Raw genomic sequence first — 25872 nt, 5'->3', positions numbered from 1 at the left:
GCAAAAAAATTCAAAATTGGATAAATGTTTCTATATTAATCTAAATGACAAAGCTCACACATAAACATATATGTTTTAATTCTAACAATTCGAGGTTTTTAGAAGGGATTATGTAATAAGGTATGTTTTTTCCGACGAGGGATCTCAGTATCAATCGTACAAGACTTCTCTTAGAAACACTTTTTTCACCTGTCACAGAGTAGAGGTGAAACAGAGAGAACAAGATTAAATAAAAGAGTTAAAAACCCCAAATTCAACAAAAGTAAAATGAGAATAGGAGAAGAATCAAATTTACTTGTTCTAGTGTGAGGAACATAATGACATTCCAGGTTCCTAGCCGTGTAAAATTCGGGAGAAATCCTTTGTAGAATGCCATGATCCCCTGTAAATATACCAAAAAACAAAACATTCCATCATGATTGTATCCAAAGAGAAAGATTGGTAATTGTGAACCAGAGATAGTCAGATAGATACTAACCTCTGTCTTCATGGTTTTGATGAAGCAATCGATTGTGTTTCGGTAAGTAGAGTCACCCATCATTCTAGATTTTACCTGGAACAACATATAAAGAAATAACCATGGCCGTTCCAAGGACATATACCACAAACCATCAATTATTTGCTTCTTTTAGTAACAAGTTAATATTTTTATTCTTTTCTTTCTATCCTTTAGGAGAGCATTACTATCTAATAATGCTGCTTTTACCAAAGTCAAATCACCAAGTAAGAGATAAGAAACATAAATTGTGGAAGACACAAACATGTGAAACGCTCATTGTCACTTTCAAGGTAGTGCTCTGTCCATTCAATATCATTATCCTTCTAAGAGATATTCTGTGATAAGAACTCAATCCTTGCCACAAGTCTATAATAGAACTCAAATCAGTACTAGTCTCTTTTGTTTTGTTCCCCAGAATATCATTTATTTAGGCATTTAGCACTTTTATTTTCAGATCTATCACTTCTCTTATTTTACATATACCACTACCAAAAAAAGATGAGGCGAGAGCCATATTGATCTTGTAATTTTGTTGTTGGTTTTATGTAAAAAGAAGAAACTGTATGCTTACCACATCAATCGGAGAACCAATGCAGACAGCAAAGAAGCCTGCAGCTAAACCAGCTAGTAGATGAGTTAGAACACTGTCTCTGAAGAATGGAATTTTCATAATTGTCTGCATATGTATGGAAGTATTAGAACAAACAAAGACTAAACAAACACCAGCAGAAGCCAAGAATTCTTCTACACAACAAGAAAAACGACTCTTGAGAAAGAAATATTCACCTCCTTTATTTGATCATAACTAGCTAGCTCTGCAGCATTTACAATAGCATTCCGAGCAATATTGGGACCAAGTCCGGTCCACAGCGCACTAACTCCTTCCTGTTTTATACATCAAAAGACTATGAATCTCTCTCTGCCAACCAACTGTTTTTGACATTGTTATTTGAAGATTAATCTACTAACCAGCTTCACTATAGTGAAATAAGCGTCTACAGCTCCTGCATAACGCCTAGGAACCCCAGCTGGTAGTTTTCCTTCTGACTGAAGCCGAACTTTAACAAGATCAGTTGGATTAGCTACTATAATAGCTATCGCTCCTGTTGTCACACACACACACCAAAAAAAAAAAAATTCCTTTATTATGTCTTTCCTTCACTAGAGTTAGAGGATCAAAATCAAGAACTGAGCTCACCAGTTAACAAAGCTGCAAGAATCTTTTGATATAATGGAATATCACCAATAAAGTCACTTCCAACCAAAAAAGTCTTGACCTGGCCAGATATAGCAAAGTAACCAAACTCATCAGATAAAAGAAGAGAGTATACCAAATATAGAAAAGGCCCCATAGAAGGAAAGTAAATGTGAGACTCACAGGCTCATATAAACCAATCCTTAAGCCACCATAGATGCATTGACGATGAAGCCCTGCAATGACACCTTTCCAAAGCCCAGAGATACCTTCTTCTCTTGCTATGGTAGTTAGTGTACCAATCGAGCCTCTGTACTTGGGTAAATTATCACCATCTCCAGTAGGGATCTTTCTTTGAAGCTGAAGCCTTACTTTTGCTGTGTCTAACGGTACTGTACATAACTGCAACATATGAATCAGGAGATTTAACTAAAAACTACAAAAACAGACTTAAAAGGAGTCAAAAAGCAAACACATAACGCACAAAAAAAAAAAGTCAAATTTCTAAAACATCAAACCTAGTAGAGTCTATGTAGCTCATTTCGATTAGTATCATCTCCTAATATAGGACTTAAAGAGTCCGTAGACTAGACCATTATATAATCTACAGCTCAATTTCAAAGAGTCAACAGAACAATAACTAAATCTGAAACAAAAATGATCTGGCTTGTTCAACCAGTGACAGTGATGAATCGAATTAATTCCAAGAAAAGTCACCGACGCAAAATGAGAAAATGACAAAAACCCAAAAAAAAAAAAAAGGAGGAATCATCTCATCTCATCTCGCACCTCTGCAAAACAAGCAGCGAAAGCGCTGCAAATGAAGGTTTCAAGGAACGAAATCTCGATCCTTGGTTTGAAATCCGCCATTTGTTAAATTGCTAATACAAAGATGGGGAACAAGATAAAGCGAAATCTGGGGATGCACCGATTGGGCAAACACAAAAAATTTAAGAACTTGCACTTTTCTTTCTCTCTGACAACAACGAATGATTGATTTGATAGAAAGTATTTATCTTTAAAAATGGGTTTTCTCAAATGATTTGGTTTTGTAGAGTAGTAATGAAGAAAAGTGAGTGAGCGAGATCGAGATTTAAAAAAAGCAATCTAATGGCGTAACGAATTCAGAAATAGTACAGAGTCTCTCTCAATCCCAATCTTTGGTGTTACTATCTTCGCTATTAAAGTTTCCTTCTGTAACTAAACAGAGTCATCAGAGAGTGAGACCCTCTTCCTTGTCTGGAAGGTTTACGTGCATAACTGTCTTTTCCTGTTCTGGAAGGTTAGGTATGATGAAATGAAACTGCCTTTATGTTTAATGGGGTTTAACCTTTTTTTTTTTGGTTTGTCCGGGTCTGTATTCTTCTTTCTATACAAGATAAAAAAAAAATTCAACTGGTTTACTGTTTAGGTACAGACGGGTATTTCTACATTTTTCTATGGAAGTTGTTGCTAGCTACGGATATGTGTAAGACTATTCGTGTTGTTCATTTCAATATACAACAAAGGCACTAGATGAACCAGAGAAATGGTGAATGGAACTCAAAGGTGTTTTAGCTGAACCAAAGTGAGTGATTCTATAAACGCCAGGTGTTGCTGTTTCAGGGATTCTCCATTCGATACTCGCTGTGCTCTGCGTGCTGAGTTTGAACGGTCTTGACCACTTAAACCGGAGGCAAAAGTCATCATCATCATAAACAGGTACCCACGTCTCTCTTCCTTCTAGCCATCTCTCAACAAGCGCGAAAGTCCCTTCCGTCATCAGGTCGTTTCTCGGGTTTGCTGACCGGAATTGAACCGTCACTATGTCAGTTCCCTTCCTGAATTTGGCAGAGCGAGGAACATCTGATATAACATCTCCGAATGCAGTTCCAATTGGTGTCATATCCGCAACCACAGGTGTTAGTAAGCTTATTTGCTTGTGAAGTAGGTCAGGTGGCTGAGGACCAGGATCAGTGGTTTGACCAGATAGAAGATCATTTGCTAGTTTCTTGAATTCTTGAATGTATCCGCTTAGCGTGTGAGGTCCATACAAAGTTGATGCACCCTGACAAAAAGTAGAGTTAAGAGCAGGAAATCAAGAAAGATCCAACCTCTTTCCTTCTTATCTCAGCCTCTCACCTCATATCTCTGCACTTGGTATTCCTCAAATGTGGCGATATACTGCGAGTACGAATTGGTTAGCCCAGCTATGACCACGCTGAATTCTCCTCCGTTGCTGCCTTCCTTAAGCACTGTTTTCACTGCTTCACGTAGTCGCCTCCCTGCCATTGTTGTGAATTCTTGCAAGCAGAACCAAAACAGAAAGGATATTACTAATGTTTTACATCAGCCCTGAAAATGATTTTTTCTGGGGGGAGTCTGGAATACCTCCGGGGACGCAGAGAATCACTAGCTGGCCAATGCGGAGGATCTGAACTGGTAATATCGACGGCTGAAAATGGATAAAGAACCAGAGAAAGAGTTAAGTGGTAATCAATTCTAATTCATTGCAGTAAAAGCATTAGGATGAATGATAAACAGATTATGCTCACCGCCCAGTTGTATGGTTGTTTCATTTCACCGGTATCAAGCAATATGGGTTTAGGTCGCTGGCACCGGACCTGTTCCTCAGTTGGATTTTTGAGAAGGTTCCTTACAAGCCTCCAGAAAGGATTCCCCTGACACAAAAAGTCACAACATAAAGTATAGTACAAAACAACTTTTTAGTAAGTTAGCACGGAATTTGGGGTTTACCTGATCATCCCCTTGTTTAAAGTCAAATGCCCCAGGTCCATCAGTTGTTCCTGCAGCAAAACCAAAACCCATTGCAGCTGGACATGTTTTCACCACTTCGGAACCTCCATCTTGTCCATCAATCGTCACTTCAAGCTGAGAGAAATCAACAAAAGCATGGCGGTAGTCAACTTTTCCTTGTATCTCCTCAGAGGCTTTAGTGAAAAGATCCGCAGCCTTCTTGAACTGCCTCTCACCAATAAGGCGAGTACTCTCAAATTCATCAGGGTAACTGAAATATTTAGTCATGCCAAGTTATACATCTAATAAGCTTGGCTCTAAAAACCATATTGAACTGAGAGAAAACAGAACTTATGAATAAGATACCCTGGTCCACGGCCGTAGCACTTTTCGTTCTTTCCACCACAAGTACTGTGGTTGAAGTCACAAGGAAGGCCTGTGTCTATACAGAAGGCTCCCAACACGTTCGGACTAACATCTCCGCAGTTAGTTTGACAGAAGGCAGAGACAAAGCTAGGTTTGTCAGCGTGTCTGAATCCACTTCTGACCCGTCTAGCAACGCTTGACATCCTTGTAACGGTTTTACCGCCTATAGACGGTAAAGAGGACGCCATTTCCAGTACATGTTGATCTGCAATGAAAGCAACAAAAGGTTACTTTTATCATAACACGCCATTGTTAAACTTGGAGCTATGGTCACTTACACTTACCATGAGGATCTGTGATTATGCTTGAGACTCTTCTATGAGATTCAACATCATATGACACGCGGGCTTCTTTCTGTTCAAACCAGTCTTCCATGATACGTGCTGCAGTGCCTTTGTTGTCCCCGCTGATCAAGGAATTTGTGCGGCTCATCGAAGTGCCATGAGTTGCAAACCAATTGAAACTACCCACAGGACCCCACTGATCATCAACGAACTTGACAAGTGTCATCTCTTTATCAACATTATATTCATATTTACTACGTTCATGTGCTGGATTGTTAAGGTATGCGCTGGGACTACGGTTCACACCAGCATCCAAGAGCTCCCCTGCAAGTTCAGCTCCAAAAGAAATGTCTTTAGAGAAAGCAACATGTAGATGAATGATTTAGTAAAAGTTTGCCACAAGCTGAATCGCTCACCTTTGTTGATTAAAATGGACCCCGGACGGAGATTTTCATGAGCTTGTATGATACTTTGCTCTATACCATCCACAAGAGCATTAAACGATTGATGAACAAACCCGAGAGATGTAACTAAGTACAGAATGTATTGGAGATAACCCCCTGGACCAGCATGAGTATGAGTTCCACTAATTGCAACATTTTCCTCCGTATAAAGCTCACCGTACCTACAAGGATATTAAAATAGAACTTTGGAAATTGAATCTAATCTGCTTAGCACATGTAACAAACATACAAGATAGACCTACTTACCTCTGTTTTAATCTTTCAATCACTTTAATAGTCACAAGCTGTGAGGCCATACCAGCATCAAGATTAACAAAAGCAATCCTTTTCCTGTCTGGCTCAACCACGATGAACGTGCGAGCTCTGAGCCTGAAGTGAACACCGGATGTTACTTGTTCCATGTTAGCATATCCCATCATGTTGACATCAGCTGCAGGTCCCGTGATGTCATAGCTTCCAAGACCGATCAAGTAATCTGAATCCGTGAATACACATTTGATCTTCAGCAGAAACAGCAAGAACATTGTGCACTTCATAATAGACACAGACCGCCTCGTCATCTTCACACACGATGTGGAGTAACAATCACTTCTTTCCTGTTTTTGGTCCTTCCTAGAGAAAGCATATGCCAATGTAAGCAATACAAACAAACACACACCCCACACATCTTTCATGAATCTCAATTATTACCCAAGAGATAATCCAACCCTGAAGAAGGATAATAAGTAACGCAAAAACAAACAAGTGTATACTTTTTAAGCTGATGAAGACACTAACCGCAATTATAGAGAGCGACCCATTTGCAGGGGATGATAGAAACCAATCGGTGTGAATGCTATGAAGCAAAACAAAAGGTGGCAGGATTTGAAAAACTCAATAAAGTTTGGTTTTTTTTTTCTGGAACAACGATCAGAGTCTGTAAGTAAGAGTAAAGTTTGAGGAAAGTACTAGTTTTTAAGGTTGCGGAGAAGGAAAGCTTCCCAATTTCAGCTGTTCTGAGTTGTTCTCAATTCGGTTTTGACTTCTCATTCGACTACTTCTAATTTTGCAAAGTTTGGATCTTTTAGGAAAAGTGTGTCAAAATGCAGAAGTAATGGGGTCAACTTATAATTTACTAAATATTATTGGGTTTGTTTGTGAATTAACCAAAACTTGTGGGTTCGCTCTTCTCTCCTTCTCTTCAACCTCCTCAGTCGCCGATCTTCAACAGTGGGGGTGAAACAACGATAGAGCGAGATACAATGGCGATGAGCCTAATGAACAGAGCAATCTCAAGAACCGAAACCGTCGGTGCTTTCAGACTCTCGTTTAATCTCCTTAGGAATTTCTCTGCGGCGCCGGCGGCATCTCCTCCGTCGAGTGAAAACCCTAGCTCCGATGCGAATAAACCTAAAAGAAGGAAGAAGAAGAACTTAATCGAAGTCGCTCAGTTCTTACCTAATTGGGGAATCGGATACCATATGGCTAAAGCTCACTGGAACGGAATCTCTTATGAAATCACTAAGATCAATCTCTACAAGGTCCCTTCTTCTTCTTCACTTTCACTTACTGTTTTGTGTTCTCTTTCTTGTTTGATTGTAAAGTTTACATTTTTTTCGTATGCTGAGAAGATGCATTTGGGGTTTTGTTTGATTTTTGGATTCAAATGCAGGATGGTAGGCATGGAAAAGCTTGGGGGATTGTTCATAAAGATGGTGAGTTTCTTTTGTTCCTCACTTGTTTAGTAATGTTAAGTAATCATGTCCATTGATCTCAAAGGTTGAAGCTTTTCGTTATATGTATGGAGTGTAGGGTGGAATTGTTAGGACTAGCCATATCTGAGACTCTGATAGTCACAGTTTGCTTGCATTGATGTTGAGATTTTGATTTCTCAGTTGCAATTTAGTTGATTCACTTAACTATTCTCAAAATGCAGGATTGAGAGCTGCGGAAGCTCCAAAGAAGATAAGTGGAGTTCACAAACGGTGTTGGAAGTATATCCCAAATCTGACAAAGGCTGCTCCTGCAACAAACTCTGCAACCGTTGCTGCTGATGTCCAAGTTGCCTGATCTGTTTACTTTCCATTGTTGTGGGTACTTCTCGATATATCTGTTTGCGGTTTCTTTTTTTTTTATTATAAGATACAGTTGTTGTTTCTTTGAATTCGTCGATAGCTTTGTAGGAAATGATCCATAATCTACGGATGATGATCGTTTATTTTTTGGTTCCATCTTGGTTTTGATTTTGATGTGCCTGCATCCGAGAATCACTAGGGATAGGTTCTTGCTACTATTTAAGTATGGATTTGTTTTGTAGGAGACCTTCTGGTTTTAAAAATCTAATAAAAGGACCTCTATTACCAGTGGCATATGAATTTAGAATTACCAGACTTAGTGAAGTTCAAAGCAATCTCAAATTTCCAATATCTGAGAACCTCCATGTCGCTTGAACATGTGGGGAAGTATTTGATTTGTAGTCTCCTCTTCAACAAACAACATCTTTTGGGATTTTGGGAGTTTCTAGATATTCCACTTAAGCACGGGATTCTAATTTGGTAATTCTCCTGATCTTGCATCACAGACTTTACCACCCTCGTTTTGTTATTGGCCTTAATGGAAACAATTTTTGGGTTGAACGTTTAATATTCTGGAAGAGTGATCTCCAATGGGTGTGATACTTGATGCAGAAGTATGAAGATATGATAAATACAGTGCGTAAAGCTGGTCGCATAAAACATGGTCAGCGTTACATCCTACTTCTATCACTTTCCCGTGGCACAAATCTGTATGGTTTAAAGGCAACATTCCCAAGCATGCCTTCATCACTTGGGTAGCGCGCTTGGAATAGGCTCCATACAAGAGTCGGACTAAGAAGTTGGGGATTGGCAGTCCCCTTGACGTGTGTCCTCTGTAACAGCCATAATGAGACGAGGGATCATTTGTTCTTTGAGTGTAGCTTCAGTAGTGAAATCTAGAACCACTACACTTCAAGAGCTTTTCTGATACCTCCAATACCCTTTATGGATTGTCTTATCTGGTTGCAGAATGCCTCGAGGAACAAACATGTTTATCTCATTTGGGGAGAGAGAAACAACCGGGTTCACCTCGCCTCTCCTCCGCCGGCGCATCTGCTCATTAGAAAGATAAAGCCTCTCCTCAGAGCACGCCTCCTCCCACTTTCGAAAGATCAGCCTTGACATTCTAACAGGCCTTCTCCTCTGACAACTTGGTTCTTCTTGTTTTAAAGTGTTGTTGGCTTTTGTTAGCTTTAGTTGGTTTTTGCAGGTTGTTTACACCCTGGAGCAAGTCGGTTATTACGTTTGTTTTCGGCCTGTGTGCTGTAGGGCTTTTGGCCCTTGTAATATTACGTTCGGGCCTGTGTGCCTCGAAGCCTAAATAAAAAAGGCTGGTCGCATAAAAGAAGCATGTAATTCAATAATTATCTCAAAAAACAAAGAAAAAATGTTACATGTTACTAATCACCGATTCAATTACATGCATAAAAGAACATAACCTAAGGATTGAAATTTGCAAAAATGAGTATTACTATTGAGTAAATCAAAAGGAATAATTTTTCGACTTACCCATGATTGGATTAGACTCTTTTCGTCTTGCTCAACAGTCAACACAAAAATAATGATTAAAATTGTCTAATGTTGGTTCAAATTATCAAGAAGCTGTGATTGAAGAAGAAGAACTGAAAACAAAATCTAAGAAATCTAATTTGCATAAATGATCCCTTTATTTTCCATTTCATTGACTTAGAGTCGCATAGTTTCTTAAAAACAACAATTTTCCACACAAAACGATTCGTTTTAACGACTTTTTTTGTCTTCTTCAGTTCAACAACCTCACCACTCCACAATTGCCATTGTCGTCGTTTTTTTACTCACTCACTCAGGTAATACAATAATGTATCTCTCTCCGCTCTTCTCTTGTCAAGCTTCCATTTTTATGGTTGATTTTTGTTTTTCTCATGATTTGATACATATCTGTTATTTTTGACTAATTCCATCGGTTAGATTGAGAAATTTGGAGGAGGAGGAGGATGACGACGATAGAAGGGTTGTTAATGGGTGGGGATTGGAAGATCATTCAGAAGAAAGAGAGCTTCTTCTCTCCCCTGCTACATGGTTTCCACACCAGAAAAGGTTCCAACTTTGTCTTGTATCTCTGGTTTTGTAGAGCTCTCTCTCACTGTGTAACCTTGATTATTTGGCTTTCATGCTCCAGTTGAGACTCAACTCATTTCTATCCAATAGTTAGTTTAGGTGGAAAAGCCAACAGCTTTAACACAATTGATAATTGAATGTTGTTTACTTGGTGTTAATCACCAAGTTGTTTTTGAATCCTTAGATATATATCATATATGCAACTTTAGTCAAATCTGTTGTCATCCAAGTTTCAGGAATCTAGCTTTAGATACTAGATTATTATTTATTTAGGAGAAAAGGTTTCAACTTTTGTATCTCTGGTTTTGTAGAGGTCTCACTGTGTAACTTAAACACTTGGTTTTCATGCTCCAGTTGTTATCAGGATTTTGACATGGCTGGCTTTAGATACTAGCAGCCTAGTTCTTTAGGTGGAAAGCTAACAGCTTTAACTCCATTTTGGCAAATTATTGATCATCATTTGCATTTGTTTCTATACTTGATTTTACATTTCTCTAATTTTTGTGACATGGTGTAGCTTGAACTGGTCGGAGCTCAATCTTTCTAGATAAATATAATTGTCATGATTGCGTTTAAGTTGTTAGCTTTCCACCTAAAGAATATGGTATCTTGACCAATAATAGTATGATATACATTTTTTGCATCTGTTTTCTAGAGTTCGTTTTATCTTTCTCTAAGTTTTTGTGACATGGTGTTATGCAGGAGGATACGTTGTACAGCCAGATAAATTTCCAAATTACGTAGTCCCTCATCTCACTAAGGTTTTTCATTACACTTTCTAAACTCTTTTGTTCCTTTTGTCTTGTACCATTTGCCTTGGACAATGATGATCAATGGTTTGAGGAAAGTGGGGAAAGCAGATTTAGCAATGAAGCTAATAAATGAATAGCAAACTTAAAGATTGGTTATGAGAGAATATGGCTAGTGTTAAAGAAAATTTAATTACATTACACAACTAAGTAGTTTTAGTTAACTGGAACCCACACTCTATTGGTTTATACAGCAGGAACAAAATCAGAGTACATACAATATTTTACTACTGATAACAGTTATCTTCTTTCTTTTTGCTGTGCAGTCCTGACATTTTTGACCAGTTAATTTCCTCTTTCCCTTCTTCGTCTCTGACTTTCCTGCTGCTTCCGTCTGATTCTCCCCTGCTTCCTCACGCCTATCAAGTTGTGAAGAAGAATCTGGTGACCTCTTTGGGCTTGAGTCTCCAAGTTTTCCAGCTGAGGGTTGGTTCCCATCAAAAGAAAACCCACCAAAACCGGAATTTGGCAGTGTGTTGTTATCAGCAGCAGGTAAGAAAGACGAGAATGATGATTTGCAATCTAATTGTGCCATGCTACTAAAGCTAGAATCTTGTTCTCGAGATACACATTGTGTGGAGAAAGACGAGAATGATGATTTGCAATCTAATTGTGCCATGCTACTAAAGCTAGAATCTTGTTCTCGAGATACACATTGTGTGGAGAAAGAGCATCCACCATCATTCTCCAATCCTTCACAGCCAAACCCATCCTCCTGATCATATCCTGATTCAGATAATTGCTCCATCCACCACGGGTGAGCTAGTACTTCATCAGCTGTTAACCTTTGGGAAGGATCAACACAAAGCATCCCCCAGATCAAATTCTTGGCGTATGAAGTTATATGGTCCCATGGCTCTTCAGAAAAACTCAAATCTGCAGCCCCCACAGCATCAAAAATCTCTGAGTCAGTCTGTCCCCAAAAGGGAGGTACTCCACTGAGAAGAATGTACAAAATAACGCCTGCACTCCATACATCAGCAGCTTGGTTATAATATCCCCCTGACAACACTTCAGGGCCAACGTAAAAAGGACTGCCAACTGTGCCGCTCAACTTTTCCCCAGGCTTTATAAAGGTTGCGAGCCCAAAATCAGCCAGTTTGATAGGAGATGAAGAAGACATTGTGGCCATAAGAATGTTCTCAGGTTTCAAATCTCTGTGGACAACACCGCTATCGTGACAGAACTTGACCACTTGCATCAATTGCTTGAAGAGCACCCTAGCATGGAACTCCGAATACTTTCCAGATTTCTCGATCCTGTCAAAAAGCTCACCGCCTGCGCATAGTTCCATCAGAAGATGCACGGAATCTTCCTCCTCGTAAACCGCTTTAAGATTCACAACGTTTGGGTGCCGCCCAGCTAACTTGGCCATAATAGCAATCTCGAGTTCGATACTATCTATGTCGTCTTGAGTAACAAGTGTGTCTTTAGAGATGGACTTGCAAGCAAGCCTCTCTCCAGTGAACTTATCAGAACATACTCTGACGACACCAAACTGACCACAGCCTAATTGTTCCCCAAGTAAATATCGATCTTTTAAGTTGGAAACGTTTACAGGATGAGGAGGGTTGAGAATGGTTTCTTCATCAGTAAGGTTTGCAACTTTAGGTTTGCAACTTTAAAGCAATTTTTGGAGAAGTCAAATAAAAGCGGGCTCGTATTCTCCTTAATATCAGCTATGTCCATACCCATATCTATCCAAATTCTTTAGTTTACCAAAATTTACAGCCTGCCTATAATACCCTAAAATCTAGGTCTAATCTAGCAAGCGATCGAGTCTCTACTCTCTTCGTTGGAAACCGTATGCGTAAGCCTGCATTCACACCTTCAGATCCTCCGATGTCTTTATTTGCAAAGAGTAGAGTGAGAGAATCGAACCACGTCGAAGAAGAGCAAACGAACAGCGATATAGAGGTTGCAGCGAAGAGACCAAACCTAGTCCTCTCTCTCTCAAATTAAAAATTGTCGTGTCAAGTGTGAAAGTAAATTCCCATTCTTGTCTATATATATGATTGAGTAATTTTCCTTTTTTCTTTTTAACGCGTATATAAAAATAAAAATTAAAAGGTAAATTTAATTTCCTTTTTCTCTTTTATTTCTTTTAACAACATAAAAAAAAACAAATATAGCCGTTTATAAAAATATATCGATCAACAAATCTAGCCGTTAATAAATATATCGATCAACAAATCTCTCTCTCTGACTCTGATAAATCAAATCACAGAATAGAAAGAAAAAAAAAAAGTGTAAGGGAGAGAGAGCGATTTTGAAGAATGAAGAAGATTCAGAACAACAACAGCGACGCCGACATCAATTGTGGTACAGTCATCGTCTTCACCATCATGTAAGTACAATTTTCCTACGATTACCGTATCTTCTCTTCTAACTCTCAGAATCGTTGATGAATTAGGTGCAGGTGATGATCGGCGGAGGACGTTGTTTGTTTTCCATGGCGTTTCATCTGATTTGTCGTAAAAAGGTTTCAACTTTCTTGGGTTTTTTTTTTTTTTTTTCTAGGGTTTTCAATTATAACGTTTATATGGCTCTTACAAATTAACGGTGATTCTTCTTTCTATGTGCAGGTCGGGGAGATGTTTCGAAGAATGTTTGGGGATTTAGGGTTTGTTTTCTTGTTTTCTCTTTTATTAGGCTTTTTTAGTTTAAATTCTAAATTGACAATTAACAATGCTTTCTTCTAACTCTGTATGTGTACAGATCAGAGATGGTTCGAAGAATGAAGAAGAAGACTCGGAGTACTCAAGGAATCCATAAGCGAATACTGATACTTTGGTTTTGTTTGTTTCTGTATCTCTATATGGATTGGATGTACGAGAGATATATTATATAGTTCACATTATTACGGATGATTGATACTTTTTGAGTCTCAATGAGTTTATTTTATCAATCTATGGAGTAACTCTTTTTTTATTTTCTCTTGCAGGAATTTCATCTTTAAACAATGGCAAGGGCTTACGGTGACATCTTCACTTGTTTTAACGAAAGAGGTATGAAGAAGCTTTTTCACTTGGATTTTAAGATTGATTCATGTGGGAGATTTATGGTTTAAAAAAAAAACTAATGATGGTGGTTCTTAGAATCGTTGATGTGTGGTGCAGGTGTCGTTTTGGTGTCTTTGCAAGTGAGGATCGGTGGAGGACTTTGTGTGTTTCCATGGTGTTTCTTCTACTCTCATCTGATTTGACGGCCAAGTTTGGGGGTTTGTTTTCTCTTTTATTAGGCTTTTGTTTAAATTCTTAATTGACAATTAACGATGGTTTCTTCTTCTAACTCTATATGTGTGCAGATCAGAGATGGGTTTGAAGATTGATGAAGAAGACTCGGACTACTCAAGGTTTTGTCTCTATCAACAACACAATCCCTAAGTGAAGAGTTAGGTTTTGGTTTTGTTTGTTCTTGTTTCTCTATTTGGATTGGATGGAAGAGAGCTGTATGTATGGTTCACATTATTACGGATGAATGATGCTTTTTGAGTCTCATAGCTATATGAATCTGTTTTATCAATCTATGGAGTAACTCACCCGTTTTTTTTTATCTCTTGCAGGAATTTCTTCTAACTCTATATGTGTGCAGATCAGAGATGGTTTGAAGATTGATGAAGAAGTCTCGGACTACTTCAATTGTTTTAAAGCTTTTTCACTTGGATTCTAAGATTTTGACATGTGAGGTTTATGGTTTAAATTTAGTCTGTTATTTCAGACTTAGAAAACTAACGATGATTCTTAGAATTGTTGATATGGTGCAGGTGTCGTTTTGGTGTCTTTGCAAGTGAGGATCTGAGGAGGACTTTGTTTGTTTCCATGCTGTCTATTCTACTCTCTCTGATTTGACGACGAAGCAATAAAGGTATAATAAAGTTCTTGGGGTTTATTTATGGTTTTAGGTGTTGCTAGCTTCTCCAGATGGAGTTTTAAGGTTCCCTTTCATCCGATGAAGAAATTATCTTCTTGCTCTGTAAGTAATTTCAAAACCTCTCTGCCTTCCTTTCTTTTGTTATGTTTCAAGTTTACTCAACCAAAAATTATCCTAGAGTTGTGGACACAACTTTTATCAACACTTATGCAGCTGTAATTCAGACTTTTGGGATTTTTTGGTTACCTATTTATGGGGTTATTTAGGGTGTTGTTAAAGTCTGACTTTAAAATTAACGATGGTTTCTTCTATATGTGCAGATCAGAGATGGTTTGAAGAATGATGAGGAAAACTACTGTTTAAGTTTTTTTTTCTCGATCATTAACACAAATTATAAGTGAATACTGAGATTTGTTTGGTTCTGTTTCTCTATATGGGATTGGATGGACGAGAGATATATTATATGGTTCACATTGTGGCGGATGAATGATGCTTTTTGATTCTCATAGCTTAACGAATCTGTTTCATTAATCTACGAGGAACTCATCATTTTTTTTTATCTCTTACAGGAATTTCATCTTTAAACAATGGCAAGGGCTTACAGAGACATATTCAATTGCTTTAACGAAAGAGGTATGAAGCTTTTTCACTTGGATTTTTTTTATTTCTACATGTGGGATTTATGGTTTGAACCATGGCTGTTATTTCAGACTTAAAAAACTAATGATGGTGGTTCTTAGAATCGTTGATGTGGTGCAGGTGTCTTTGCAGGTGAGGACCTGAGGAGGACTTTGTTTGTTTCCATGGTGGTTCTTCTACTCTCATCTGATTTGACGGCCAAGTAATAAAGGTATAAAGTTCTTGGGATTTCTTTATGGTTTTCACTTTAACTCTTACAAATTAACAATGGTTCTTCTAATTCTATATGTGCAGACCGGTGAGATGGTTTGGAGGATAATGTTTCATTACAAAAACTGGTTCGCCGTGCGTGCTCACAGTATAACAACATGAAACTGATTCTATAGTCATTGATGCTCTTTGACTCTACAAAGTACGTCTTCCTCCTTTTCAACTTCAAGTTCTCTATCAACAAGTGCATCTAGTTTCCTTTATAATTTTATTCTTAAGAGACTGAATTAAGATCGGATAGAGACTGAATTATAGGTGTTGCTAGCTTCTCCAGGTGGAGTTATAAGGTTCCCTTTCATCCAATGGAAAAAATCTCTTCAAGTAAGGTTTTGTAAGTAATCTCAACATCCTCTCTGCCTTTCTTTGATATGTTCTGGTTCCAGTTAACGATGGTTTCTTCTAATTTTATATGTGCAGATCAGAGAATGTTGGAAGAATGAAGAAGATTCAGACTGCTTAAGGTTCTGTTACGATCATCAACACAATCCATATAAATGAAAACTGAGATTTTTGGTTTTGTTTGTTGTTGTTTCTCTAAATGGAGGGAGGATATATATGGTTCACATTATAAAACGAATCTGTTTCATTAATCTACGAGGAAGTCATCATTTTTTTTTGTCTCTTGCAGGAATTTCATTTTTCAACAATGCCAAGGGCATACGAATTTCATCTTCAATTGCTTTAACGAAAGAACTGTCAAAAGAAGGTATGAAGCTTTTTCTCTTGGATTTTAAGATTTATACATTTGGGATTTATGGTTTAAACCTAGTCTGTTATTTCAGACTTAACAAGACTAACGATGGTTCTTTGAATCGTTGATGTGGTGCAGGTGTCGTTTTGGTGTCTTTGCAGGTGAGGACCTGAGGAGGACTTTGTTTGTTTCCATGGTGTTTCTTCTACTCCCATCTGATTTGACGCCCAATTAATAAGGGTATAAAGTTCTTGGGGTTTATTTATGGTTTTCACTTTAACTCTTACTAATTAACAATGGTTTTTCTAATTCTATGTGCAGACCGGTGAGATGGTTTGGAAAATAATGTTTCAAAACAATAACTTGGCCGGCGTGCGTGCTCACAGTGTAACAACATGAAACTCATTCTATTGTGATTGATGATCTTTGGCTCTATACAATACGTCTTCCTCTTTGTCCACTTCAAATTCTCCATCCGTAAGTGAGTCTAATTTCGTTTAGAGTTTTTGATTCTTTGTTACACAAATTTAGATCGGATAAAACTGAGATTTTTTTTAGTGGTTTTAGGTGGAGTTATAAGGTTTCCTTTCATCCAATGGAAAAGTTCTCTTCTTGATCTGTAAGTAATCTCAAAATCCTCTCTGCCTTTCTCTGTTTTGTTCTGTTTCAAGTTTACTCAACCAATAATATTTTTTTTTTTGATTATTTTTAACGCAGGCTATTGGAAGTTACTTAGAATTGCTGAGACCACTATCATCAACAGTTATGCAGCTGTAATGCAGACTTTGGGGATTTATTGCTTATCTATGATTTCATTTAGGCTGTTGCTTATCTATGAGTTTATTATTTATGGATTCATTTTGGTTGTTGCTTAAATTCAGACTTGAAAGTTGACGATGTTTATGTGTGCAGATCAGAGATGGCTTGAAGCATGAAGAAGACTCAGACTGTCAGACACACACACACTCTTCAGTCTTCACCAAATAGAAAAAAAAGTTTAAGAGAGAGCGACTCTCTCACACTCTCTCTCTCTCTTGGTCGTTGATGATTTTGAAGTATGAAGAAGATTCAGAACAGAGGGATGAGGTACAGTCATCTTTTTGACCGTACAAATTACAATTTTCCTACGATCACTGTATCTTCTCTTCTAACTTTCAGAATCGTTGATGAATTTTCAGGATATGGTGCAAGTGAGGATCGGATGAGGACGTTTGGTTTCCATGGCGTTTCCTTTGATTTGACGATGACCAAGTAAAGGGTTAAAATTCTTGGTTTTTTTAGGGTTTCACTTCGGGACTTACAAATTAACGATGATTCTTCTTCTATGTGCAGGTCGGGGTATTTAGGGTTTATTTTCTGGTTTTTTCTTTTATGGTTTCATTTAGGTTGTTGCTTAAATTGGGACTTGAAAGTTAACGATGTTTCTTCTAATTTATAGATGTGCACATCGGAGATGGTTTGAAGATTGATGAAGAAGACTCAGACTACTCAAGGTTTTGTTTCTATCAACAACACAATCCATAAGTGAAGAGTTAGATTTTGGTTTTGTTTGTTTCTGTTTCTATATATGGTTTTGATGGAGGAGAGATGTATGGTTCACACTATTACGGTTGAATGATGCTTTTTGATTCTCATAGCTTAATGAGTCTGTTTTATTAAATCTATGGAGTAACTCATCATTTTTTTTCTCTTGCAGAAATTTCATATATAAACAATGGCAAGGGCTTAGTACCCAGCATACGGAGACATCTTCAAATGCTTTAACGAAAGAATTTTCTAAGCAGGTATGAAGCTTTTTCACTTGGATTTTAAGATTTCTACATGTGGGATTTATGGTTTGAACCTTGGCTGTTATTTTAGACTTAAAAAGCTAACGATGGTTTTTTAGAATCGTTAATATGGTGCAGGTGTCGTTTTGGTGTCTTTGCAGGTGAGGATCTGAGGAGCACTTTGTTTGTTTCCATGGTGTTGCTAGCTTCTCCAGATGGAGTTATAAGGTTCCCTTTCATCCAATGGAAAAAATCTCTTCAAGTAAGGTTTTGTAAGTAATCTCAAAATCCTCTCTGCCTTTTTTTTTTTTGAACTTAGGCTGTTATTTCAGACTTAAAAAAGACTAAAGATGGTTCTTAGAATGGTTGATGTGGTGCAGGTGTCGTTTTGGTGTCTTTGCAGTTGACGATCAGTGGAGGACTGAGTTTGTTTCCATGGTGTTTCTTCTACTCTCATCTGATTTGAGGACAAGTAAAGGTATTAAGTTCTTGGGGATTTAGGGTTTATTTATGGGTTTCAGTTAGGCTCTTACAAATTAAAGATGGTTCTTGTCAATCTATGTGCAGATTGGGGAGGTGGTTTGGAAGAATAACGTTTCATAAGAAAAAATTGGCCGGCATGCGTGCTCACAGGTTAACAACATGAAACTGTTTCCATGGTGATTGATTATTTTTGATTCTATCCAATACGTCTTCCTCCTTGTCCACTTCAAATTCTCCATCCAGAGGTGAGTCTAACTTTCTTAGAGTTTTATTCTTTGTTACACAAATTTAGATCGGATAGAGACTGAGATTTTTTTAAATGGTTTTAGGTGTTTCTAGCTTCTTTAGATGGAGATATAAGGCTCCCTTTTATCCGATGGAAAAATTCTCTTCTTGCTCTGTAAGTAATCTCAAAATCCTCTCTCCCTTTCTTTGACTTGTTTCTGTTTCTCTAGATGGAGGGAGGAGATATAAGGTTCAGTTTCTTCGCATTATTACATATGAATGATTCATTTTGAGTCTTCATTACTTTAGAACAGACTCATAGCTTAATCAATTTGTTTTATTAATCTATGAGTAACTCATTTTATTTTCTCTTGCAGGAATTTCATCGTTTAACAATGGTAATGGCTAACCAGCCAGCAAACATGGATATCTTCAAATGCTTTTAACGAAGGAAGTGTCTAAGCAGGTACGAGCTTTTTCACTTGGATTTTTAGATTTCTACATGTGGGATTTATGGTTTGAACTTTGGCTGTTATTTCAGACTTAAGAAAGCTAACGATGGTTCTTAGAATCGTTGATATGGTTCTGGTGTCTTTGCAGGTGAGGATCGGAGGAGGACTTTATTTGTTTCCATGGTATTCTTCAACTCTAATCTGATTTGACGACCATAAAGGTACAATTTTCTTGGGGATTTAGTGCGTATTTAGGGGGTTTCAGTTAGGCTCTTACAAATTAACAATGGTTCTTTCCATTATATGTGCAGATCGGTGAGATGGTTTGAAGAATAATGTTTCATAACAAAAACTTGGCCGGCGTCCGTGCTCACAGTGAAACAACATAAAACTGATCCTATTGTGGTTTATGATCTTTGACTCTATACAATACGTCATCCTCCTTGTCCACTTCGAATTCTAAATCCATAAGTGAGTCTAATTGTTTTCACTTCGATTTTTAGATCTATGCGCTATTTCATACTTAAACAACTAACGACGGTTTTGAATCGCTGATATGGTGCAGGTGTCGGTTTAGTGTATTTGCAAGTGAGGATCAGTTGAGGAGTTTGTTTGTTTCTATGGTGTTTCTTCTGCTCTCTCTGATATGACGACCAAGTAAAGGTATAAAGTTCTTGGGGATTTAGGGTTATTTATGGTTTTCACGTAGGCTCTTACAAATTAACGATGGTTCTTGTAAATCTATGTGCAGATCGGGGAGATGGTTTGGAAGAATAATGTTTTATAACAAAAACTTGGCAGCGTGCGTGCTCACAGTTTAACACCATGAAACTGATTCTATTGTGATTGGTGATCTTTGATTCTATACAATATGTCTTCCTCTTTGTCCACTTCAAATTCTCCATCCATAAGTGAGTCTAATTTCCTTTAGAGTTTTTTTGATTATTTGTTACACAAATTTAGATCTGATAGGGACTGAGAGTTTTTTATTTTAAAATGGTTTTTGGTTTTAGGTGTTGCTAGCTTCTCTAGATGGAGATATAAGGGTCCCTTTCATCCGATGAAAAACATTCTCTTCTTGCTCTGTAAGTAATCTCAAAATACTCTCTGCCTTCCTTTGTTTTGTTCTGTTTCAAGTTTACTCAACCAATAATATTCTTTTTTGGTTATTTGAATGCAGCTTATTGGAACTTACCTAGAATTGTGGAGACCACTATCATCAACAGTTATGTAGCTGTAATTCAGACTTTGGGGATCTATTGCTTATCAATTTATGGGTTCATTTAGTCTGTTGGTTAAATCCTGACTTGAAAACTAACGATTGTTTCTTCTAAATCTGTATGTGCAGGTCATAGACGGTTTGAAGAATGAAGAAGACTCAGACTGCGGTTTGAAGAATGAAGAAGACTCAGACTGCTTAAGGTTTTGTTTCAATCATCAACACATTCCATAAGTGAAAACTGAGATTTGTTTTGTTTGTTTCTGTGTCTCTAGATGGAGGGAGGAGAGGTATCTTAATAAATATACTGCTTAAGAGACTCATAACTCTTTTTTTGTTCTCTTGCAGCAATTTCATGGCTAACCAGCCAGCATGCAAAGACATCATCAATTCTTTTAACGAAAGTGTCCAAGCAGGTATGAAGCTTTTTCACTGTGATTTCAAGATTTATACGCATGGGATTTCTGGTTTTGAACTTAGGCTGTTATTTCAGACTTAAAATATTAACGATGGTTTTTAGAATCGTTGATATGGTGCAGGCGAGGATCAGAGGAGGACTTTGTTTGTTTCTTCAACTCTCATCTGATTTGATGACCTAGTAAAGGTATAAATTTCTTGGGGATTTAGATTTTTTCACTTATGCTCTATTGCTCTTACAAATTAACAATGGTTCTTATAATTCTATGTGCAGATCGGTGAGATTGTTTGAAGAATAATGTTTTATAACAAAAACTTGGCCGGCGTGCGTGCTCACAGTGTAACATCATCAAATTGATTCTTTAGTGATTGATGATCTTTGACTCTATACAATACGTCTTCCTCCTTTTCCACTTCAAATTCTCCATCCATAAGTGAGTCTAATTTTCTTTCGAGTTTTGTTCTTTGTTACACAATTTTAGATTGGATAGAGACTGAGTTTTTATTTAATTCTTTTTAATAGTTGTACGTTTTGCTAAGCTTACCCAGATGGAGTTATAAGATTCCCTTTCATCCGATAAAAAAAAATCTCTTCTTGATCTGTAAGTAATCTCAAAATCCTCTCTGCCTTTCTTTGATTTGTTTTGTTTCAAGTTTACTAAACTAATAATAATCTTTTTTTTTTGTTGTATTCAGTGCAGCCTATTGGAAGTTGTCCTAAAGTTGTGGACACTACTATCATCAACACTTGTTGTAATTCAGAGGCTTTGGGGATTCATTGTTTATCTATATATGATTTCCTTAGGTTGCTGCTTAAATTCAGACTTGAAAGTTAACAACGTTTCTTCTAATTTTATATGTGCAGATCAGAGATGGCTTGAAGCATGAAGAAGACTCAGACTTCTTAAGGTTTTGTTTCGATCATCAACACAATCCATAAGTGAAGACTGAGATTTTGGTTTTGTTTGTTGCTGTTTCTCTAAATGGAGGGAGGATATATATATGGTTCATTTTCTTTGTATTATTACAGATGATGATGTCTATTGACCCAACGATGATCAAATCCTATTCTTGATATGTAAGTTATCTCAAAATCCTCAGCTTTTCTTTATTTTGTTCTGTTTTTCTTTCAAGTTTATTACTTAATCCTCAACCAATGCGTTTTATAATAATTGATGTAGATTTTGACAGCTCAAGCTTTCCCTGCATCACAAATAAGTACACCACATTTGCTAGATTACAGGTAAATACCATCGAACACATACTCATAGCTTAATGAATCCGTTTTATTATTTTACTGAGAGGAACTCATTTTTTTTTACTGTACATATCTTAACGGGCATACAAATGTACATCTCTTGGATCCAAAATCAGCAAAGGAAGGTAAGTGTTACCCAAATCGATAGAAAACCGAATTTGATTTTGTATTTCGTTGGGGGTAGAGGTGAAAAGATGGCGACTTCGCGTTTATAGATGGAAGGAGATGACTCTGTACATCTGCGCGTTACTCGCGCCAACCTTAAAAGTCTCTCTGCGGATGTTCGTTTCTCTCCGCAAGTAAGTCTCTGTGTAAGACACAAAACAATTCCTAATGTTTTCAAATGTAGTGATATCTATCTCTAATGCTATTTTGTTTGGATTTTGTTTTGTAGAAGCTGTGAAAGAAAAGCTATGGAAGAAATGTGGTACATCTGTTAATTCCATGGCTTTAAAACTTTATGATGACACAGGCTCAAAGGTTGCAGTTCTCATTGATGATACAAGACCCCTTGGTTTATTATCCCCTTTTGATGGGTAACTTCTGTTTTCCCCATAGCTTTATAGATTGCCAAAAGTTTGCTAAGTTTAGAGAACTTGGAGCCAATTTATCTCAATGGATCTCTGTCCAGAGTAATCTTGAATTCTTGATAGATGGCAACCAATTATATGTGATGGCTTCTTGTCTTATCTGTTCATCTGATTGTTCTTTTCTGCCGCTTTCAATAGGTTTCGGTTACACATCATAGATCGTCAACCCTCTTCGGTCACAACTGGATGCTGGCTTGAAGATACGTCATTGGTTGAGAAGTATATATACTATCTCTGAAGACGATTATGCTTAACGAACTGGTAAATTCTTCGTTACATGCAAAGGATGTCTCAAAGGAGATAAGACAAGTTTGTCTATCAAGTGACTTTGAATATATGTCGTATTTCCTCCGATGGTTCTATGTTCTTGTGTTCAAATTCCAGACAGTTGGAGGCTAAGGTATGACAAAACGAATATATCACTATAAGCCAAACTGAAGCTTTTAGCTTTGTCACCAGGAGAAGTATTTGAGGTAGACTAAGTCATTCAAGAAAACAAATGTTCTTATGTTTCTTCTTCTAATTTCATCCTTTCAACAGACGAAGGAGAACTATATGGAAGATCTCTGTGCAAATATCAAGGTTAGTCAGAAATATTCTTTTTGTACATGGAAGATCTCTGTGTAAATTATCAATGTTTTGTTTCTTGTTAACTTTGTGAGACCTGGCCTCTCTGATTCTGCTCTTTCTCAACTCTCTAAGCTTCTAATTTATTTAACCATCGCCGTTTAATATTAAGGTGGGAGGTCGATGCCAAGAGTTGAGCCTGGGAAGAAAAGAGGAATGGTCAAATATGTTGGACGAGCAGAGTCGTCGTGTCCTGGCTATTGGGTTGGAATTCAGTATGATGAGCCCCTTGAAAAACATGATGGCATGTAAGTTCATTCTTTCGTATTGATGTTATTTTGTACTCTATCAAAAATTGAAGTAAATACTTCTAGAACTTTGATTTCAGTTGTAGCTCATGTTTCTGTGCTAGTATCACCTTAAGCGTCTAAATCACCTTTTCTTAACATATGGTGTTCATATCGTAAGTAGTAGTACAGTCTGTGGAAGCTCGGTTGTCAGATCCCACATATTTAATACTGGCTTACATTTGCAGGGTGAAAGGAACAAGATTCTTTGAGTGCCCTCCGCTTCATGGTGGTAAGGTCCGGCCTGGCAAAGTAAAGATATTTTGTTCTGGTCCTTAGTCTCTCTATCTTGTACCAAATTGTTGATCATCTTTAGCAAGAGGAACAGTTCTATTTGTCATGGTCTACCATGTCGGTCGAAGGATGAAGCATTCCCGCTGTCCCATCAATCCCGAGAACCCTTTTGAGGTAAAAAACTGGTAAAGAACACCTATGGGGATCACACAACGCTCAGTCTCTTCCTCAATCCTCTTCACATTGATCCCCAAATGAACCCTTTTGAGGTAAAAAGATTGATAAAGGACCACCTGTGGGGATCACACAACGCTCAGTCTCTTCCTCAATCCTCTTCACATTGATCCCCAAATGATCATCTTACCCAAAAACACACACTTGTGGTCTTTTATCAGATAATGTATAAAGTATTTTGTCTTGTCCTTGTAACATACAAAACCGGGTGAAGCGCATTAATAAGGGACGAGGAATCTATATATAGTATCAAGGATCGGAGACTTGGCTCTTCTTAAATCATCGTGGGACGAAAGAGGAAACTAATATGAGAGTTCAGTGTCAGTATTTGCACATCTTCTGACACTGAAGAGAAACTTTAGATATTGGCTCTGATCAAAACAACAGCCACTAGACTCGAAAAAATCAGTAGTTTCAAACTCGTGGTATTGGGTTACTGTGATGGGAGCATAAAGCATCAAGTTATATATTCCAAAACATGAATCAAACCAATAATGAAGGACAAGCACTACTTCCCCAAGAGCAAGAACATCAATGGTACCCTAGAACAGAAAGCAGTTTTGTACTTAGTGATACACAGCCTAAATTACACAAGCTTTTATTTTATCACAACCCTTATGCACCTCACTCAAGATTATGCCCTTTCTCTTGAAGCTCAGTAATGACCTCATTCCTCATTCTCAGCCACAGTTTCTGAGCCTCTTTATCAAACTTCTTCTTCTCCATTTCCTTCTGGTAATTATCTGCTTCACCTTCAGACTCAACAATCCCTTTTGGCCCAATCGCTGTACCAATCATTCCTCCCTTTGCAACAAAATCCTCCATTGCCTCAGTATCACCAGGATAAGGAAACTCACGCCTCTCATACAAATGAGCCAACTCTCTCTCCTCCTTTGGTCTCGGCTTCAACGTCCACCAACCTAAAGGAGACGTTTCATTGTAAATCCAAGCAATGCCAAAGACTGTATAGGTGCAAAGCAATGCTTTCCCCACTTGTTTCCAAAAGAACATATCGTCACGCCCTAATCCAACTTTCTTCAGGTACTTGTTTGCATCCATTGACTTCAATGCTTCTATTCCTGTTCACCAAAAACAAAGTCATAATGAGATTTCGTTCAGGCATTTCATCGAACACCTTATGTGACAGTTGACACCTACTAACTTAGATCACACCAACGAGTAAAAGTCGAAACCTTTAACAAAACCCAACAATCTCCGGAGATAATACACGAATTTCATGGATTTATCACTATAAATTTCATCCGAATGTGGGAAACAAGATTAAAAGAAATAGGAGATTCGATCGGGAAACGAGTAAAAGGATGGTTGAGATCAAATCTCACCCGTTTTAGCTTGTTGAAACTGTTTCCGCACCATCTTCTCCGGAGAGGTAAGGAGCTACGATCAAGCTTTATGTACGATGATCAATGAACTAAGCCCAGCGACATTGGGAACTTGCAGAAATGAAAAGACGAAACCAAGAGAAATTTTGATCTCCGACTAACACAGAAAGCTCCTTTAAAACGACATCGTTTAGTAATATTGGGCCTATTATTTTTTGGGCCTTATTATTTATAATGTGATTTGGATGTTGTGGGCTTGTTTATTAATACTAAGTAGCATTGAGGAAGATACGACGTCGCTCGGTAATGTCTAAGCCAAACACCACTTTATAAAAAAATGAATTAATTTAAAAAATTTCTGTTGGAGAGAAGGATTCAATAATTGGATTAGATGAGCTGTTATATAACAACCAAGAAGTAGCTTTTAGTCTTCAATTTCAAATGACTTATAAAATTGTAGTCAAATAATCATATACTCGTTTTTCTTCTAAACACCTCTTTTACTTAGTTTCAAACGCAAACACCAAAGCCAAATGACAGTACTGAATTAGTTTCTTTTTCATCAATTAATCAATTTTACTTAAGATGTTACGTTTAAGCTTATAAGTTTATTTTACAGAAAAAAAAAATGAAGTAAACTTGAAGGCGAACGTACAAAATAATCGAGGGAATAGTCGTTAATTTAAATAAACTTAGT

The 25872-nt window shown here is 37.5% G+C and overlaps 4 protein-coding genes, 2 long non-coding RNA genes and 2 pseudogenes across 9 annotated transcripts; 4 read left to right on the top strand and 4 right to left on the bottom strand.

Moving 5' to 3' along the window:
- Positions 1-16: 16 nt before the first annotated feature.
- LOC104736262 (mitochondrial uncoupling protein 2) lies at positions 17-2952 on the bottom strand. Its single transcript, XM_010456219.3, has 9 exons — positions 2484-2952; positions 1878-2096; positions 1698-1776; positions 1469-1602; positions 1286-1384; positions 1071-1175; positions 479-553; positions 296-382; positions 17-189 (listed from the first exon to the last, which is right to left on the bottom strand). The coding sequence occupies exons 1-9, from the start codon at positions 2562-2564 to the stop codon at positions 151-153; spliced, it is 918 nt and encodes a 305-aa protein (XP_010454521.1). The 5' UTR covers positions 2565-2952; the 3' UTR covers positions 17-150.
- A 114-nt stretch (positions 2953-3066) lies between these two features.
- Positions 3067-6993, bottom strand: LOC104736219 (neutral ceramidase 3). Of its 3 annotated transcripts, none has more exons than XM_087471798.1 (11): positions 6553-6993; positions 6382-6439; positions 5851-6216; positions 5557-5765; positions 5141-5464; positions 4797-5061; positions 4431-4701; positions 4229-4354; positions 4065-4128; positions 3816-3976; positions 3067-3741 (listed from the first exon to the last, which is right to left on the bottom strand). In XM_087471798.1, exons 3-11 carry the CDS (start codon positions 6162-6164, stop codon positions 3187-3189), a joined length of 2289 nt encoding a protein of 762 aa, XP_087327924.1. In that variant the 5' UTR covers positions 6165-6216; positions 6382-6439; positions 6553-6993; the 3' UTR covers positions 3067-3186. The 3 variants fall into 3 exon arrangements, with proteins under 3 accessions (XP_087327924.1, XP_087327926.1, XP_010454497.2); XM_087471800.1 differs by having other exon boundaries at positions 5851-6212; positions 6553-6620; XM_010456195.3 differs by having other exon boundaries at positions 6382-6660.
- On the top strand, positions 6816-7812 carry LOC104736210 (uncharacterized). Its single transcript, XM_010456161.3, has 3 exons — positions 6816-7124; positions 7256-7298; positions 7520-7812. Exons 1-3 carry the CDS (start codon positions 6846-6848, stop codon positions 7651-7653), a joined length of 456 nt encoding a protein of 151 aa, XP_010454463.1. The 5' UTR covers positions 6816-6845; the 3' UTR covers positions 7654-7812.
- A 2899-nt stretch (positions 7813-10711) lies between these two features.
- LOC104756373 (calcium-dependent protein kinase 11-like) lies at positions 10712-12394 on the bottom strand (annotated as a pseudogene).
- Positions 12395-12821: 427 nt separating this feature from the next.
- LOC104736167 (uncharacterized) lies at positions 12822-21679 on the top strand. Its single transcript, XR_015571068.1, has 40 exons — positions 12822-12911; positions 12984-13046; positions 13150-13187; positions 13283-13393; positions 13509-13572; positions 13684-13784; positions 13872-13957; positions 14130-14247; positions 14331-14431; positions 15007-15070; positions 15178-15287; positions 15371-15488; positions 15612-15677; positions 15764-15807; positions 15975-16052; positions 16176-16277; positions 16359-16518; positions 16596-16656; positions 16755-16810; positions 16950-17123; positions 17216-17369; positions 17476-17530; positions 17734-17821; positions 17968-18068; positions 18187-18284; positions 18374-18534; positions 18619-18689; positions 18892-18980; positions 19115-19187; positions 19278-19437; positions 19532-19629; positions 19718-19877; positions 19980-20051; positions 20147-20191; positions 20315-20388; positions 20534-20601; positions 20725-20789; positions 20877-21036; positions 21126-21204; positions 21299-21679. It is a non-coding gene; the product is annotated as an uncharacterized LOC104736167 (long non-coding RNA).
- Positions 21680-21937: 258 nt separating this feature from the next.
- Positions 21938-22396, top strand: LOC147949259 (uncharacterized). Its single transcript, XR_015571074.1, has 3 exons — positions 21938-21985; positions 22076-22159; positions 22255-22396. It is a non-coding gene; the product is annotated as an uncharacterized LOC147949259 (long non-coding RNA).
- A 79-nt stretch (positions 22397-22475) lies between these two features.
- LOC104756363 (tubulin-folding cofactor B-like) lies at positions 22476-24095 on the top strand (annotated as a pseudogene). Its single transcript, XR_015569298.1, has 6 exons — positions 22476-22492; positions 22589-22669; positions 22835-22850; positions 22928-23032; positions 23190-23325; positions 23553-24095. The product of XR_015569298.1 is annotated as a tubulin-folding cofactor B-like (transcript).
- A 146-nt stretch (positions 24096-24241) lies between these two features.
- On the bottom strand, positions 24242-25380 carry LOC104736159 (uncharacterized). The gene is made up of 2 exons (XM_010456097.3): positions 25176-25380; positions 24242-24911 (listed from the first exon to the last, which is right to left on the bottom strand). Exons 1-2 carry the CDS (start codon positions 25207-25209, stop codon positions 24457-24459), a joined length of 489 nt encoding a protein of 162 aa, XP_010454399.1. The 5' UTR covers positions 25210-25380; the 3' UTR covers positions 24242-24456.
- Positions 25381-25872: the final 492 nt, after the last annotated feature.

Source organism: Camelina sativa, chromosome 2 (assembly GCF_030686135.1).
Source record: "Camelina sativa cultivar CO46 ecotype springtype chromosome 2, ASM3068613v1".
Lineage (NCBI taxonomy): Eukaryota > Viridiplantae > Streptophyta > Magnoliopsida > Brassicales > Brassicaceae > Camelina > Camelina sativa.
The sequence above is the reverse complement of the archived record's forward strand: the minus strand, read 5'-3'. Positions and strand labels throughout refer to the sequence as shown.

Excerpts from the sequence above, each read along its gene's own strand:
- LOC104736262 (XM_010456219.3), bottom strand. The coding sequence starts at position 2,564 with ATGGCGGATTTCAAACCAAGGATCGAGATTTCGTTCCTTGAAACCTTC. Across the intron at positions 1,777-1,877 it reads GGATTGGTTTATATGAGCCT|GTCAAGACTTTTTTGGTTGG; the intron begins GTGAGTCTCACA and ends ATATCTGGCCAG. Across the intron at positions 190-295 it reads TGTTCCTCACACTAGAACAA|GTGAAAAAAGTGTTTCTAAG; the intron begins GTAAATTTGATT and ends ACTCTGTGACAG.
- LOC104736219 (XM_087471798.1), bottom strand. The coding sequence starts at position 6,164 with ATGACGAGGCGGTCTGTGTCTATTATGAAGTGCACAATGTTCTTGCTG. Across the intron at positions 5,766-5,850 it reads ATTGAAAGATTAAAACAGAG|GTACGGTGAGCTTTATACGG; the intron begins GTAAGTAGGTCT and ends ATATCCTTGTAG. Across the intron at positions 4,702-4,796 it reads TGCTACGGCCGTGGACCAGG|TTACCCTGATGAATTTGAGA; the intron begins GTATCTTATTCA and ends TAAATATTTCAG.
- LOC104736210 (XM_010456161.3), top strand. The coding sequence starts at position 6,846 with ATGGCGATGAGCCTAATGAACAGAGCAATCTCAAGAACCGAAACCGTC. Across the intron at positions 7,125-7,255 it reads CTAAGATCAATCTCTACAAG|GATGGTAGGCATGGAAAAGC; the intron begins GTCCCTTCTTCT and ends ATTCAAATGCAG. Across the intron at positions 7,299-7,519 it reads GGGGATTGTTCATAAAGATG|GATTGAGAGCTGCGGAAGCT; the intron begins GTGAGTTTCTTT and ends CTCAAAATGCAG.
- LOC104736159 (XM_010456097.3), bottom strand. The coding sequence starts at position 25,209 with ATGGTGCGGAAACAGTTTCAACAAGCTAAAACGG. Across the intron at positions 24,912-25,175 it reads GTTTCAACAAGCTAAAACGG|GAATAGAAGCATTGAAGTCA; the intron begins GTGAGATTTGAT and ends TTTGGTGAACAG.